Source organism: Hemitrygon akajei, chromosome 15 (assembly GCF_048418815.1).
Source record: "Hemitrygon akajei chromosome 15, sHemAka1.3, whole genome shotgun sequence".
NCBI classification, from domain to species: domain Eukaryota; kingdom Metazoa; phylum Chordata; class Chondrichthyes; order Myliobatiformes; family Dasyatidae; genus Hemitrygon; species Hemitrygon akajei.
In genome coordinates this window covers 73,875,777-73,890,417 of record NC_133138.1, presented here as the reverse complement: position 1 = coordinate 73,890,417, position 14,641 = coordinate 73,875,777, and the positions used below count along the sequence as shown (strand labels likewise).

The window sequence follows — 14,641 nt, the reverse complement described above, 5'->3', positions numbered from 1 at the left end:
GCAAGTATCATTTAAGAAGCATTTGGACAGGTACATGGAGGGGTGGGGCTCAGAGGCTATGGGCCGACTGCCAGAAATTGGCACTAGATGGGTGGGCACCATGTTTGGCCTGGACTTTGGGCTGAAGGCCCTGTTTTATGACTTGATATACAATAACAACTTCCTCTCAGACCTAGAGATAACTCAGTCCTGCCTGGCAAGTTGTATTAACCACCAGCTCGACTGTCTAGCTGTACATTCCAGTGGGTCAAAATCGAACTTGGCAGTGCCTGATGATTGGTACTATAGGTGCTGGTCAATTACACATACGTACTTGTGAAAACCATGTACAGAACATATCCTGCCACATGCCTTAAGGGTGGAAGCACAAGTGCGCATAAAGCTAATGAGAATAGAATATTTACATATTAGACAGATCATATTGATTAGCGAATGTGCTGATTTGGCACCAATTCCACAATTCTGGAAATCAACTCGCCAGCTATACCCTTCTCATGGCCTCACAAAGAAACCATCACCAATACTGTTTAAAAGGGACTAAAATACCCAAAGGTTAGCACACATCCAGGTCTCAGGGCTAGACTTCTGCCATTGAATTCCACAGCTATTAACTCATAGTAGCCAAGAACTGTGGGTTGGAAGTATCACCTACCCACGTAGCTATCGGGCATCTCCTTTTTCCATAAATCTCTCATGAGGTATCATTCTTCACTGCTTTTTGGGTTGGATTCACTTCCTGCACCTCCTGAGGTACAATACACATTTCCTAACTTGAAGTAATGCCAACATGTTATGATCTTCGGCTTCCTGATGTGTGCAGCTAACGATGACTTACTTTGGAACTAATTACATAGAGTGATCAGGCTTATCTGCAGGCAGCACATAGCCATGGGCTGATTGGATACTCCTATTCCTGAGGGACCATCAGTTAATTTCCTACGTGTCTGACATACTTTGCACAAGGACATTTAAGCAAAACAGAGGAAAAAGTGTTTTTGTGTTTGAATCACAAATAACTATTGGCAGCAATTTAAAAGATTACAACAGCTTAGAAAAAGTATTTCTATTTGTCATTGGATGATGTCAGAAAAGTCACAAGATCTCAGCACCCTTTCAAGCAAAGTAGACCAGCCTATAATCATTCCATGCTGTTATCCCCTCTCTCTTCAGAATCACTGAACTATTATCAGCCATCTCAAAGTAGCTTTACTGCACAGAGATGATTAACTCTGGGAAACAGACATCAAGATTTCAGAAACTCACAGCACTGACTTCAAGACAATTATCCATATGTCTAGAACATGCATTCCAAATATAAACCATACCTTTCTTCCTCAATCTGTTTCTCTCGTTCTCTGTATCTTTGTTCTCTATCTTCTTGCTCTTTCTTCTCTTGCTCCATTCTCTCTCTCTCAAATTTTTCTCTTTCTTCAATCACTTTCTTGCGCTCCTCTTCTTTTCTCAGCTCCTCCTCTCTCTAGAGAGAGGGAAAATAGCAAAAACATGTGAGATTGGAAGTGAAATGTGCAGTAGTTCAAGAGAAAAGGGCCAACGATATATGGATGGTGCACTTTTCAAGACAGAATAGAAGTTACTTCATACTTAATGGAAGGAAAATGATTTGCATTGACAGACCAAACAGAAATAAAATCAGAAGATTCTAGAGAACCTGGCAGAGCATATAGCACAGTGTTTCAGATCTGGTACACCTCCACTGAAGGGCCCAACGTATGTAATGTTAACTGTTTCTCTTTCCACAGAAGTTGCCTGACCTGCTGAGTTTTTCTTGTATTTTCTGCTTTTATTTCAGATTTCCAGCATCTGCAGTTTTAAAATTGACTTTCACAGAGAGACAAAAATAGGTGGAGGGCATTTGGCTTTCAAACCTTGCTCCACTAGACAACAATGATCCCACTAGCTCCACAGAGAGAGAGAGCCCCAATCTGGGGCATCAATTCTGTTCTTTTACCCCCACAAATGCTGCCTGGCCTGTTGACTGTTAACAGCATTTTTATATTTAAATTTTAGGTTGATTGTTTCTGTTCTAATTATTAACTTTCACCAATCAGGTTAGAGATTCATCTGATATCCCAAATGTACTGGTGAAGGGAAAATTTAGTGAAAAACATAAGGGAAGATGTCAAACATGGTGAGGACATTTTTATAGCTTGTGCCGTATGCTTGTGGGGTCCATTTGACATTACCGAAATGCTTCCATGTATTCTAATGACAATCCAGCATTTTCAGAAAACAAAAAGAGCAAGTGTGAATTGGACTGATACAGCAGTAGTTCCAGAAACTAGATTCGAGAAAACATTGCAAGTTTTCCAGTGAGGGTTGGGAGATAAAGGAGGAGACAAATATCATGGTTTCTACTGTCATCAAATAAATTATATGGGTATCCTTTCCAACTTTAAAATGGTTTAAATACATTGCTAAGCACTGTCACTCTGATTGTTGTGTTAATCAGCCTCTCCAAATAATAACAGCGTACTTTACACTTATGCCACACATTGTCACAGTGACTTTACAATTTCCAATCACTTATCTTTAAAGTCAATCTTTAATCTAGTGCACACTTCTAAATAAATGCAGTGATATGGGATCCGCTCTGGCTCTTAAGGAAATTGTTATTCAAGTCGATAAGAATTATTAGACACAAAGTTTCACAGATGAAATTAATCTACCACACTGGTGCCAATGGCTAGTTGTGTTTTGCAATCATTTTGAAAGTTCATCCTTATATAAAGTCATAAAGTAAAACGATTGATTATGTGCCTGAATTTATGAACATATTTGGAACAAGTGCAAAAAGCTTAAATCAGATCTGCGACAAACAACTAATCATGGCAAATGCAGAAAATCCAGTCAGCAAAAGTTACTAAAGAAAGTGCTAATTCTTTCGACCAGACTTTAATAAAATCCTTATATTCCTTAGACAAGAATTTTAATGAAACAACATTATGTAGCAGAAAGGTAATAAAGAATCTGAACTTTACTAAAATGAAATTTCTCTCAGTTGGTAAATGTCTAAAGATTATGATGAGTTGTACCTTTGCTTGTGCCCAGAATAATTCTCTGTTGATTCGTTTCATTTCAATTGCAGCATTGGTCTTTTGGTATGTTGTTCCCTACAACAGGGAACATATATTAAAGGAAGGAAAAAAACCCAACTGTCATTGAAAGATGCAGATTACTGTCACTGAAAGACAAATTGTTTGCAGGAAATAGTGGGACTTTCAAATTTAATTATTTAATCTACAGGCATTCGATATATAGAAATAAGTTGAAATTAAATATCTCTGGTTCTACACACCTCCTATTTAGACTTTGATAGACTTCTATTATTGAAGTCAGGTACTAGGAATCCTAATTCGTACATTGTTGAATACCTCGAGACTGATAAATGTATCACAATCACAATCATCACACTTTAAAGAATTAAAATTTAAAGACTAAATTTTCCAAATCAGTGACCCCTTAGCTATCCCCTTACACAAATAATACTGAGACAATTCAGCACTAATAGCACACCTGCTCCCAAGGTGCTTAGTTTTTCAAAGTTCAAAGTAAAATCCAGTTGTTTCTATAAACTGGTTATTCAACCTTTCCCATTCCCAATACACTTTAGTTAAATACAGTCAAACAGTAAATGGAACATTTTTCACTCAGGCTCTATTATCTTTGAATATATGCCATGGTTGCTTGCTTTTGAATGCAGGATATTTATTTAACATTCAAGCTAATAACTTTTATTAACCGAAAACCTGCACTTCGAAAGCTCCACTGGCAGTCTCCAGCACCTTATGCCTTGGCTATCGTCAGATACTGTCTTTTACTCACCACTGGACCCAACAAGTCTTCATCCTCTTTAAGGTGGAGTCGGCGCAAGACTGGGCTTGAAACATGCATCGTGCCATTAGTCAACTTCTGCCGGATAGCGGTGGAATCCACATCCTCAGGACTGCTGGCATTAACAATAACATTTGCCCCCTGATTGGAATTGGGAAAAGAGTAGGTAAAGAGGGTAAATATCAGGTAGAAACTTTTGAAGGAAGTTGGAAAGTACTGAATAAAACTTCTTCCCGCCGATTGTCTTTCATTATCTCCACACCTTGAAAGACTTGATTCTTGCTTGAGGATGTTGCTAAACTTCATTTACTTTACATTGACATTAATAGCAGGACAAATGCTAGGGATCTCTTTTGAGTAGGACATCTGCAAATATGACTGACCAAATAACCACAGATTTATGAAAGCAAGATTGTGAAGAAATTTTTGAGTGGTATTAAGGGCAACCCAATACTTCCCATAAAACATTCAGTAAGGTAGTGCACAAGTAGACACTAACTTAGCAGTCAAGAGTTTGTCATTGGTTAACTGGCAAACAGATTGGAATAAATATTTTTGGGATTCTGCAAGGATCAGCAATTGAGGCTCACCTACTTAAATTTATTAAATGAAGGTACTGTGTATAAATTATCTAAATTATATCTCTCAAAACTGGGATCTCAACCACCAATAAGGACAAGGCCACCTCACGAGAGCAAAACCTCTTGCAGTTTCTCCTTCCAGTTGCAGACCATTGTGATTTTGGGAATACATTTCTGGTTCTTCATCATCACAGGGTTCAAATCCTAAACAATGGCAACGTAGGAACACCTTCAGTCATTCAAAAGGATGGATTACTATCACCTTCTGAAAGCCATGGAGGGATTGGCATTAAATGTTGGCTTTGCTAACAATGTCAAGATCCCCCAAAAATGAATTTTAAAAAATATGGTGGGTGGCCAGGTTGGAAAGTGACGGTGTCAGGGGAACACAAGGGGTCTGTAAAGGGAAAGCGACCAGTGAAGGAGTGGAGATTTGAGGCTTTGACTCGAGAGGCTTCGACGAGAAGAGGCGGAGGACGTGCTTGCTCCCAGTTCGTCTTTACAATGCCTCTTGAGACGATGATGTGCCTCTCCTGTGAGATGTGGCAGTCTTGGGGGAACTCCCTTCTCCCGCAGAGTCACATCTGCCGGAAGTGTATGCGGCTGGGCGATCTGGAAGACTGTGTGAGGAATCTGGAGCAGCAGCTGGATGACCTTCGACTCATAAGGGAGAATGAGGCAGTCATAGATGAGAGCTACAGGGAGGTAGTCACACCTAGGCTGCCGGAAGCAGGTCGTTGGGTGACAGACCAAGGGGGGAAAGCGAAGGAGAGTAGACAGGTAGTGCAGAGCACCCCCTTAGCCATTTCCCTGAATAATAAGTTTACCGTCCTGGATGCTGTTGGCAAGGATAACCGACCAGGTGTGAGCCACGGTGGCAGGGTCTCTGGCACTGAGTCTGACTCTGTGATGCAGAAGGGTGGGACGGAGAAGAGGAGAGCTGTCGTCATTGGAGACTCTATAGTCAGGGGAGCAGACAGGGGATTTTGTGGACATGAGAAGGACACCCGCATGGTTTGTTGCCTCCCGGGTGCCAGGGTCCGGGATGTCTCTGACCGGGTGCATGACATCCTGGTACGAGAGGGAAAGCAACCAGAAGTCGTGATACATGTTGGTACCAACGACATAGGCAGGAAGAGGGATGAGGTCCTGAAGTGTGAGTTTCGGGAACTAGGCAGAAGACTGAAGAACAGGACCTCAAGGGTGGCGTTCTCAGGATTGCTGCCAGTGCTACGTGATAGTGAAGGTAAGAATTGGAGGAGATGGCAGTTGAATGTGTGACTGAGGAGTTGGTGCAGGGGGCAGGGTTTTAGATTTTTGGACCATTGGGATCTCTTCTGGGGAAGGTGGGACCTGTACAGATTGGATGGGTTGCACCTGAACTTAAGGAGGAGCAATATCCTTGCAGGTAGGTTTGATAGCATGGTTCGGGAGGGTTTAAGCTAATTTGCAAGGGGGATGGGACCCGGAGCGATAGAGCAGTGAAAGAAGTGCATGGAGTAAAGTCAGATCTAACATATAGAGAGGCTTTGGGGAAAGAGAAGCAGAATAAAGGGTGTAAAAGTAGTAAGGTAGAAGGGCTAAAGTGTTTGTACTTCAATGCAAGAAGCATCAGGAACAAAGGTGATGAACTGAGAGCTTGGATACATACATGGAATTATGATGTAGTGGCCATTACGGAGACTTGGCTGGCACCAGGGCAGGAATGGATTCTCAATATTCCTGGATTTCAGTGCTTTAAAAGGGATAGAGAGGGGGGAAAGGGGAGGAGGGGTGTCATTACTGGTTAAGGATACTATTACAGCTGCAGAAAGGGTGGGTAATGTAGCAGGATCCTCTTTTGAGTCAGTATGGGTGGAAGTCAGGAACAGGAAGGGAGCAGTTACTCTACTGGGAGTATTCTATAGGCCCCCTGGTAGCAGCAGAGATACCGAGGAGCAGATTGGGAGGCAGATTTTGGAAAGGTGCAAAAATAACAGGGTTGTAATCATGGGTGACTTTAACTTCCCTAATATTGATTGGTACTTGATTAGTTCCAAGGGTTTAGATGGGACAGAGTTTGTTAAGTGTGTCCAGGATGGATTCCTGTCACAGTATGTTGACAGGCCGACTAGGGGGAAATGCCATACTAGATCTAGTATTAGGTAACGAACCTGGTCAGGTCACAGATCTGTCAGTGGGTGAGCATCTGGGGGACAGTGATCACCACTCCCTGACCTTTAGCATTATCATGGAAAAGGATAGAATCAGAGAGGACAGGAAAATTTTTAATTGGGGAAGGGCAAATTATGAGGCTATATAAGGCTAGAACTTGCGGGTGTGAATTGGGATGATGTTTTTGCAGGGAAATGTACTATGGACATGTGGTCGATGTTTAAGGATCTCTTGCAGGATGTTAGGGATAAATTTGTCCCGATGAGGAAGATAAAGTATGGTAGGGTGAAGGAACCATGGGTGACAAGTAAGGTGGAATATCTAGTCAGGTGGAAGAAGGCAGCATACATGAGGTTTAGGAAGCAAGGATCAGATGGGTCTATGGAGGAATATAGGGTAGCAAGAAAGAAGCTTAAGAAGGGGCTGAGAAGAGCAAGAAGGGGGCATGAGAAGGCCTTGGCGAGTAGGGTAAAGGAAAACCCCAAGGCATTCTTCAATTATGTGAAGAACAAAAGGATTACAGGAGTGAAGGTAGGACTGATTAGAGATAAAAGTGGGAAGATCTGCCTGGAGGCTGTGGAAGTGAGCGAGGTCCTCAATGAATACTTCTCTTCGGTATTCACCACTGAGAGGGAACTTGATGACAGTGAGGACAATATGAGTGAGGTTGATGTTCTAGAGCATGTTAATATTAAGGGAGAGGAGGTGTTGGAGTTGTTAAAATACATTAGGATGGATAAGTCCCCGGGGCCTGATGGAATATTCCACAGGCTGCTCCACGAGGCAAGGGAAGAGATTGCTGAACCTCTGGCTAGGATCTTTATGTCCTCGTTGTCCACGGGAATGGTACCGGAGGATTGGAGGGAGGCGAATGTTGTCCCCTTGTTCAAAAAAGGTAGTAGGGATAGTCCAGGTAATTATAGACCAGTGAGCCTTACATCTGTGGTGGGAAAGCTGTTGGAAAAGATTCTTAGAGATAGGATCTATGGGCATTTAGAGAATCATGGTCTGATCAGGGACAGTCAGCATGGCTTTGTGAAGGGCAGATCGTGCCTAACAAGCCTGATAGAGTTCTTTGAGGAGGTGACCAGGCATATAGATGAGGGTAGTGCAGTGGATGTGATCTACATGGATTTTAGTAAGTCATTTGACAAGGTTCCACATGGTAGACTTACTCAGAAAGTCAAAAGGCATGGGATCCAGGGAAGTTTGGCCAGGTGGATTCAGAATTGGCTTGCCTGCAGAAGGCAGAGGGTCGTGGTGGAGGGAGTACATTCAGATTGGAGGGTTGTGATTAGTGGTGTCCCAAAAGGATCTGTTCTGGGACCTCTACTTTTTGTGATTTTTATTAACAATCTGGATATTGGGGTAGAAGGGTGGGTTGGCAAGTTTGCAGACAACACAAAGGTTGGTGGTGTTGTAGATAGTGTAGAGGATTGTCAAAGATTGCAGAGAGACATTGATAGGATGCAGAAGTGGGCTGAGAAGTGGCAGATGGAGTTCAACCCAGAGAAGTGTGAGGTGGTACACTTTGGAAGGACAAACTCCAAGGCAGAGTACAAAGTAAATGGCAGGATACTTGGTAGTGTGGAGGAGCAGAGGGATCTGGGGGTACACGTCCACAGATCCCTGAAAGTTGCCTCACAGGTAAATAGGGTAGTTAAGAAAGCTTATGGGGTGTTAGCTTTCATAAGTCGAGGGATAGAGTTTAAGAGTTGCGATGTAATGATGCAGCTCTATAAAACTCTGGTTAAGCCACACTTGGAGTACTGTGTCTAGTTCTGGTCGCCTCACCATAGGAAGGATGTGGAAGCATTGGAAAGGGTACAGAGGAGATTTACCAGGATGCTGCCTGGTTTAGAGAGTATGGATTATGATCAGAGATTAAGGGAGCTAGGGCTTTACTCTTTGGAGAGAAGGAGGATGAGAGGAGACATGATAGAGGTGTACAAGATATTAAGAGGAATAGACAGAGTGGACAGCCAGCACCTCTTCCCCAGGGCACCACTGTTCAGTACAAGAGGACATGGCTTTAAGGTAAGGGGAGGGAAGTTCAAGGGGGATATCAGAGGAAGGTTTTTCACTCAGAGAGTGGTTGGTGCATGGAATGCACTGCCTGAATCAGTGGTGGAGGCAGATACACTAGTTTAAGAGACTACTAGACAGGTATATGGAGGAATTTAAGGTGGGGGGTTATATGGGAGGCAGGGTTTGAAGGTCGGCACAACATTGTGGGCCGAAGGGCCTGTAATGTGCTGTACTGTTCTATGTTCTAAAGCATACACAGATTAAATGAAATTAAATGTGGAGAAATATGAATTTTCAAAGGAAAAATAAAGTACAGATTGAGGACCCCTTATCTAAAATGCTTGGGGCCAGAAGTGTTTCGGATTTTTCAGATTTTGATATAAATAATCATACCATCATTTCTAACTCTGAATTTATGTGCTACCAGTGAACAGACTTTGTCTTACACTTGTTCATCAAACATATGTAAACAGTAAAAATTACTACACACCATTAATGTAATGAAAATATAAAGCATGCAGGGTAACAATGGGAGCACAGCAGCAGTAGGAGAATACCTGAATCAACTATTGAACAACAACAAACAGCAACGAGCTTTCAGTCACCACCTACAACGTTGTGTTTTGATTATACTGTATTTTACTTTTTTTTTTACGGTTTTATGTTTGGTATAAAAACAATCAGCATCATAGACTTGCTCTGATGCTAGATTTTTATCAGCAATGCTTTAAAAATTTATGCCATTATGTAAGGTATAAAAACCAATCAGCATTGTAGACTTCTACTGATGCTAGATTTTTGTGATAAGCAGATGCCTTAAAAAATAATGCCATGTCTTTTCTAAAATTTCAGCAAACAGCCTGCTGAATATTCACAATTACTTTCAATTTGCAGTTCATCGTGATAGATCTTTGCTTGTTTCATGATCAGCTTATTGTTACGCAGCATATGTTCTCTCCGATGCTGACAATACATGATTGAGATGGTTTTCTCAAATTATGCAGAATTTTCTGTTTTGTTACAGTTTATAATGAACAGAAGTTCATGACATATGTGAGTTCACTCCTCAGAACTGTCTGTGGTGTGCAGAGACCTGCACGTTGCCTGGGAACTTCCCCAGCATCTTGTGGAATTTTCCATTTGTGATGTCAAGTCAGCACACAAAAAAATTTCAGAGGTTTTTGGAAATAGAATTTCAGATAAGGAGTAGTAAAATATTTTTAAGTGGATGGAGACTTTTCGATATTGATACTAATATCAAAAAGTCCTTGTGCAGGAATTTTAGCCTTTTAATGTAGTTTTTATTAAAACTGGATATGAGCTTACAGACTGTGAGTTGAAGTAGTGTGTGTAATTTAACTTGCATATCCAAGGAAGAACTTAGATAGTGCACTGTAGCTTGACTGGAATCAATTTCTCAAATCAGACTACTGTACTAAGTGGAGAAATTGATTGGACCATATCCATATTTTCTAGAGTTTACAAGGATGATATTTTGCAATCATGCATATCCTAAAATGATAGATATTTCCCCTAGATAAGATGACTTAAACTAGGATCACCAGCTCAAAATACATAGTCGAGAATTTAAGATTAAAATTAAATGAGAAGCTGCTTCATTTTTCATAACAAGACCAATACATTCTTGGATACTGAATAATTTAAGGGACATGGAGCCAAAATACATTGGCACAGCTAGTAAGTGCTCCTGTCATAAAAACACCCATGACCCCAAGTCTGATTCTAGTTTTGAGTGTCATCTCCATGAAGTTTATACATTCTCTTAATGTGTGAGTTTCTCCCAGGAGTTCACATTTCTTTGCTTATTGTAAAAATAGGGTTAATTGATTACTATAAATGCAGGTGAAAAATAGGAGAATCAGGGAGCAACACACATTCAAGTGTGAATATGCTACAAGGAAATAGTAAAGGAAAGGAGAGCCAGTAGAGACAACATTGGATAAATACCTTCCTTTTATATCACAATAACAAAGCAGAATATTGCCCAGGATTTAAATGATTAGCAATTTCTGCTTTTACAACCAAATAACCTATTACTGCTTTCTTTTTACTTGCACAAGTAGTTACTCTTCATGAACGAGCATTGAAAGTATCAGATATTTCACAAGTATTGTACTGCAGCTGAGTGCTTGCATCCATCTTCCCAAAACAAATCCATCCCATAAATAAAACTAAATCTCTAACTAGACTAACTCCTCCACCAACTCTATACATCCCAGCTTATGTCAGCAATTACCAGAAGATTTTAAAATCAAAGTTGAAGTTGAGCTTTATTGATATTTGCATAAGTACAGTGCAATGAAAAACTTAATTGCAGCAGCATCACAAACAGATAGCGTTAGATCCTGGGTCTTTAAAGGCATACACTTTAACCAGCAGTTAAAAAGTTTCTAAACCTTTTAATTATTGATTTGATGGTTTGCTTCTTAACGATTGCAATTACAGCAGCTCCCAATGATCAAGATGACTGAAATATATTTTAATTTGTTTCTCTCATTTTAATCATTTAGTTCATCAATCTGCAGCAGACTACAATTAAACAAGTAGCCAGTGAACAGTTGGTGAGGAGCAAAAAGGGATAATGTGCCTCATCATCAAGGTAAAGTGCCTTACCTTGATGAATTGAATAACTGTGAAGGAGATCATTTCCCTGATCTCACTAGGCATTGTCAGTGACTGAACTGTATTTCGGGCAGTTTACTTAAGCAAAATGAAGGGTAATTTGAAAAATGCAGAGAAGCACACTTGCCTGGAAGAAGTCTGCAATTGTGGGAACATGACTAGCACATGTGCATTTTCGATGATCATCCACATCTTCACCCACCTAAGGAAAAGAAATTTAAAAGGTGAAAGCTGCGCCAAAGCAGCGGATAAACAACTACACAATTTCCTTTGCAGCAGTTTATAGGGAATTAATCTCCCTGGCCACTCTCACATCAATCAATTGTCCACATTGACCATAAAGGAGAAAGGTAAATTAGCCTTTAGGTGATTGGTGAAATTAATCGGTAAGATTGGAAATTAATTTAGGAGACTGGTGAAAGAAGAAGAATGATGGAATGAGGTCTGGTGAGTCTTTCAGAGGATGTTGAGAGAGGGGCAGCAAGCAGCCATAGCCTCAGTTACCAAGGGGCCAGCTCTGGGGTAGGTACAGAAATGTTTAAGGGCTGGTTTGGAAATGTCCCACAAACTCAAGTCATCCCTGTAACAAATAATTTCCCTTAAAACTACTGCTGTCACATGCTGTTAGGGAAAATAAAGGCACATAATTAATAGAGTAAAAATTTGAAATAATGTTTTGGTATTTTGCCAATGGCTCTGCATCCAATTGCCCACATAAGAGCACACTTAGAACACAGAACATTACAGCACACGGACAGTTCCTGCCTATGTCTATGAATGAGGAAGCCCAAAATCTGCAGCACTCCTGTTCATCAGTGTTTCTTTCTTTACGTCCCAACAGTGGAATCCACTGTGCCAACATTACAGTGAAACTTCTTCATGAACAACCAGGGATCGGACCTGGCATATTTTATTCGCAGGCAACCAAATCAAGCTCTCGTATTCATATATCTTATGTTTTAATGTTAATGCTTTAGACCAACTTTTCAGTTACTTAAGTCTTTTAAAAAGCTGTGCAAAGTTTTTAACAGTAACTTTCCATCTTTTTGTGCGTAGGCCCCGTCTATCCACTGTCCATATAGCAAATTGTTCCCTTTCACATGCTCATGATCTCCTCTTTAATTCTTTTGCCACTTAATACCACTCCAAGGCAATTTACAGTAATTTACCAGCGCAGTCTTGGGGTGTGGGATAAAAGCTACACAGCATCAGGGTTCACCATCTGCAAAGCCTAAACTCAAAAGGAGATTTTAAGCCCTATCCAATATAGGTATCTATGGGTACCTTCATTATAGAGAGGTTATATTGTGTTAACCCACTCTTCAAAGTTTACCTTCCATCCCTGTCTAATCTCTGCAATAAGGTTCAGCTGCCAATATCCACTATTTGAGTGCTGGGCTCCATCTCTCTACCAAGGAGGAGATGCTTCCGGCAAATTAAGTTGTTTAAATATAGTTTAGTTTCTTTTTAATAATTCACATTTAAATTTAGACAAATAGTTCTTAACACGCATTTAAAACATTGGGGATTTCCGATTTATAAAAGATTTCTGAATTACAAAAGATTTAGAAACTACAAAGAAAGGTGCTATTCTTATGAACTAAAAGTATGTACAAAGCATTGCAGATGAATGAGTCATCCGTCGCAGAAACTGAAGTTTAAAGAATAAATTTTAGACATTCTTTCTGTTGCCATGTCTTTCTGTTATTCCTCACAAACTTTCTAACACTGATTTGCTACCAGTTGACATCATCTGCATTGCGATATTTTTCAGATACCTTTGCCGGGACAAAGTAATTCATATAGGTGATCTTAAAACTTCTAGTGATAGAGATCACAGACACCCAAAATTAATGTTGTGGGGGCTATCCCTCTGAATACATAAATATCCCAACTATTGATTGTTCAACTCTACCTGTGACCATATCTGATGTACAAAGTGACAAAATCAATCTGGTCTGCAAGCTTCCTTGAAGTCAGTCACACTTAGTGTTGTCCGGTTTGATGCAGGCCAATTAACATAAGGCTATTCTCTTAAACCTGAGCCTACAAGAACTAATTGTTTGGTTGTTTACTGAGCAAGGAATATTGGTTGAAATAGGTGTTCCCAACCTGGGGTCCATGGACCTCAAGGTTGGGAATTCCAGGGTTAGAAGTTCAACTTTGCTATGAACAACTCTGCCCCTTTGGAAAGGTTTTTCTGTTGTTTTAAAAAGCTGAGGTTAGCATTAATCTTTTTGGGCCCTGGGAAGTGAATATCCATCAATCGGGAAGAACATGTAACCTCTGCACATAGAAGGTCAGAGGTCAGGATTGAATCCTGGAGTTGGCATGCAGCAGTACTTACCGATAAGTGCGGTACCACCCCTAAACAAGCTGCAGTGGGCAGCACCGCCTTTCAGCCAGGTGATTGCACAAGGCAGATCTGAAGCCTTTTTGTAGGTCATCATTAACAGCAGGCTATGCATCACTGATGATGCTAAGAACTTGCTAGTAATTATATTTTTAGAGCACATAGGTCATTAGCAATAATTATTATCTTAAAACTTGCTTGACCTAACATAACTAAGTGTTAATTTTTTTTCTGGAAGTATATGAAATGGACGTGATTTCCTTCAGTTTACAGTCAAATGCTCCAAATAGAACAGTCTGCATATTCACGCTGGTTCACCCAGCCCCAGCTTTGGGATTGCCAACACAAGCATAACAGTCCCTGCGGCTTTCAGTTTCAGCAAGAACACTTGCAGGGTTGTCCGTACTCAACGTTATCTGGGACACTAATTTTTGGTGATTTGAACCCTTTAAAAACAGTGCAACTGACATGAAAAATTGCTTACCCAGTTTATCAGGACATATTTGGGCAGACCAGAACCAGAGTCCTTGATGCTACAGAATCCATACATCACACTTTGATTGTCAAACTTTGTGGCGATTTCCTGCAGACCACCCGCTGAACAATGAGAAGGAAAAACTTGTCAGAGTTTAAGAGCACATAATGAATGCTGTTTATAATTGAAACCTTAGCCTTTCCACGGAGCTGGATCCCACTTTGAAATAATACAGCCAGCAAGTTAGTCATTACACATCTGTGGAATGAACCGATCACTCCCCAACCTCCCTGTTTAATTCATGGGCTCACAGAGTTAAAGAAAAACCAGGAACTGTTGGCATAGCTCAACTCTCAGCTAAATAAAACAGTGGTAAATGGGACATTTACCACATGAAAGGCAGGAGGTCGCTGGGATCGGAGACTTCACATCACTGTTTGCACAGGCTTACCCGGCTTCACTTCAGTAAACTAGATTTCATAGTCTTAATGTACTTATCCTTGATTTCTTTAATGTCTAAAAATATACAAATGGTGGGCCTAGCCTCTACTGTTC

At 40.7% G+C, this 14,641-nt stretch overlaps 1 protein-coding gene across 2 annotated transcripts in view; it reads right to left on the bottom strand.

Annotated features, from left to right (window-relative positions):
- The window catches only part of LOC140739453 (drebrin-like), a 198,564-nt gene that overhangs the window by 42,429 nt on the left and 141,494 nt on the right, over positions 1-14,641 (bottom strand). For both annotated transcript variants that reach the window (XM_073067762.1, XM_073067763.1), the window contains exons 3-7: positions 14,096-14,208; positions 11,386-11,460; positions 3,844-3,993; positions 3,054-3,131; positions 1,326-1,477 (exon numbers count right to left, since the gene is read on the bottom strand). In XM_073067762.1, coding sequence (XP_072923863.1) covers positions 1,326-1,477; positions 3,054-3,131; positions 3,844-3,993; positions 11,386-11,460; positions 14,096-14,208 — 568 coding nt within the window. The remainder of the gene's footprint in view (positions 1-1,325; positions 1,478-3,053; positions 3,132-3,843; positions 3,994-11,385; positions 11,461-14,095; positions 14,209-14,641) is intronic.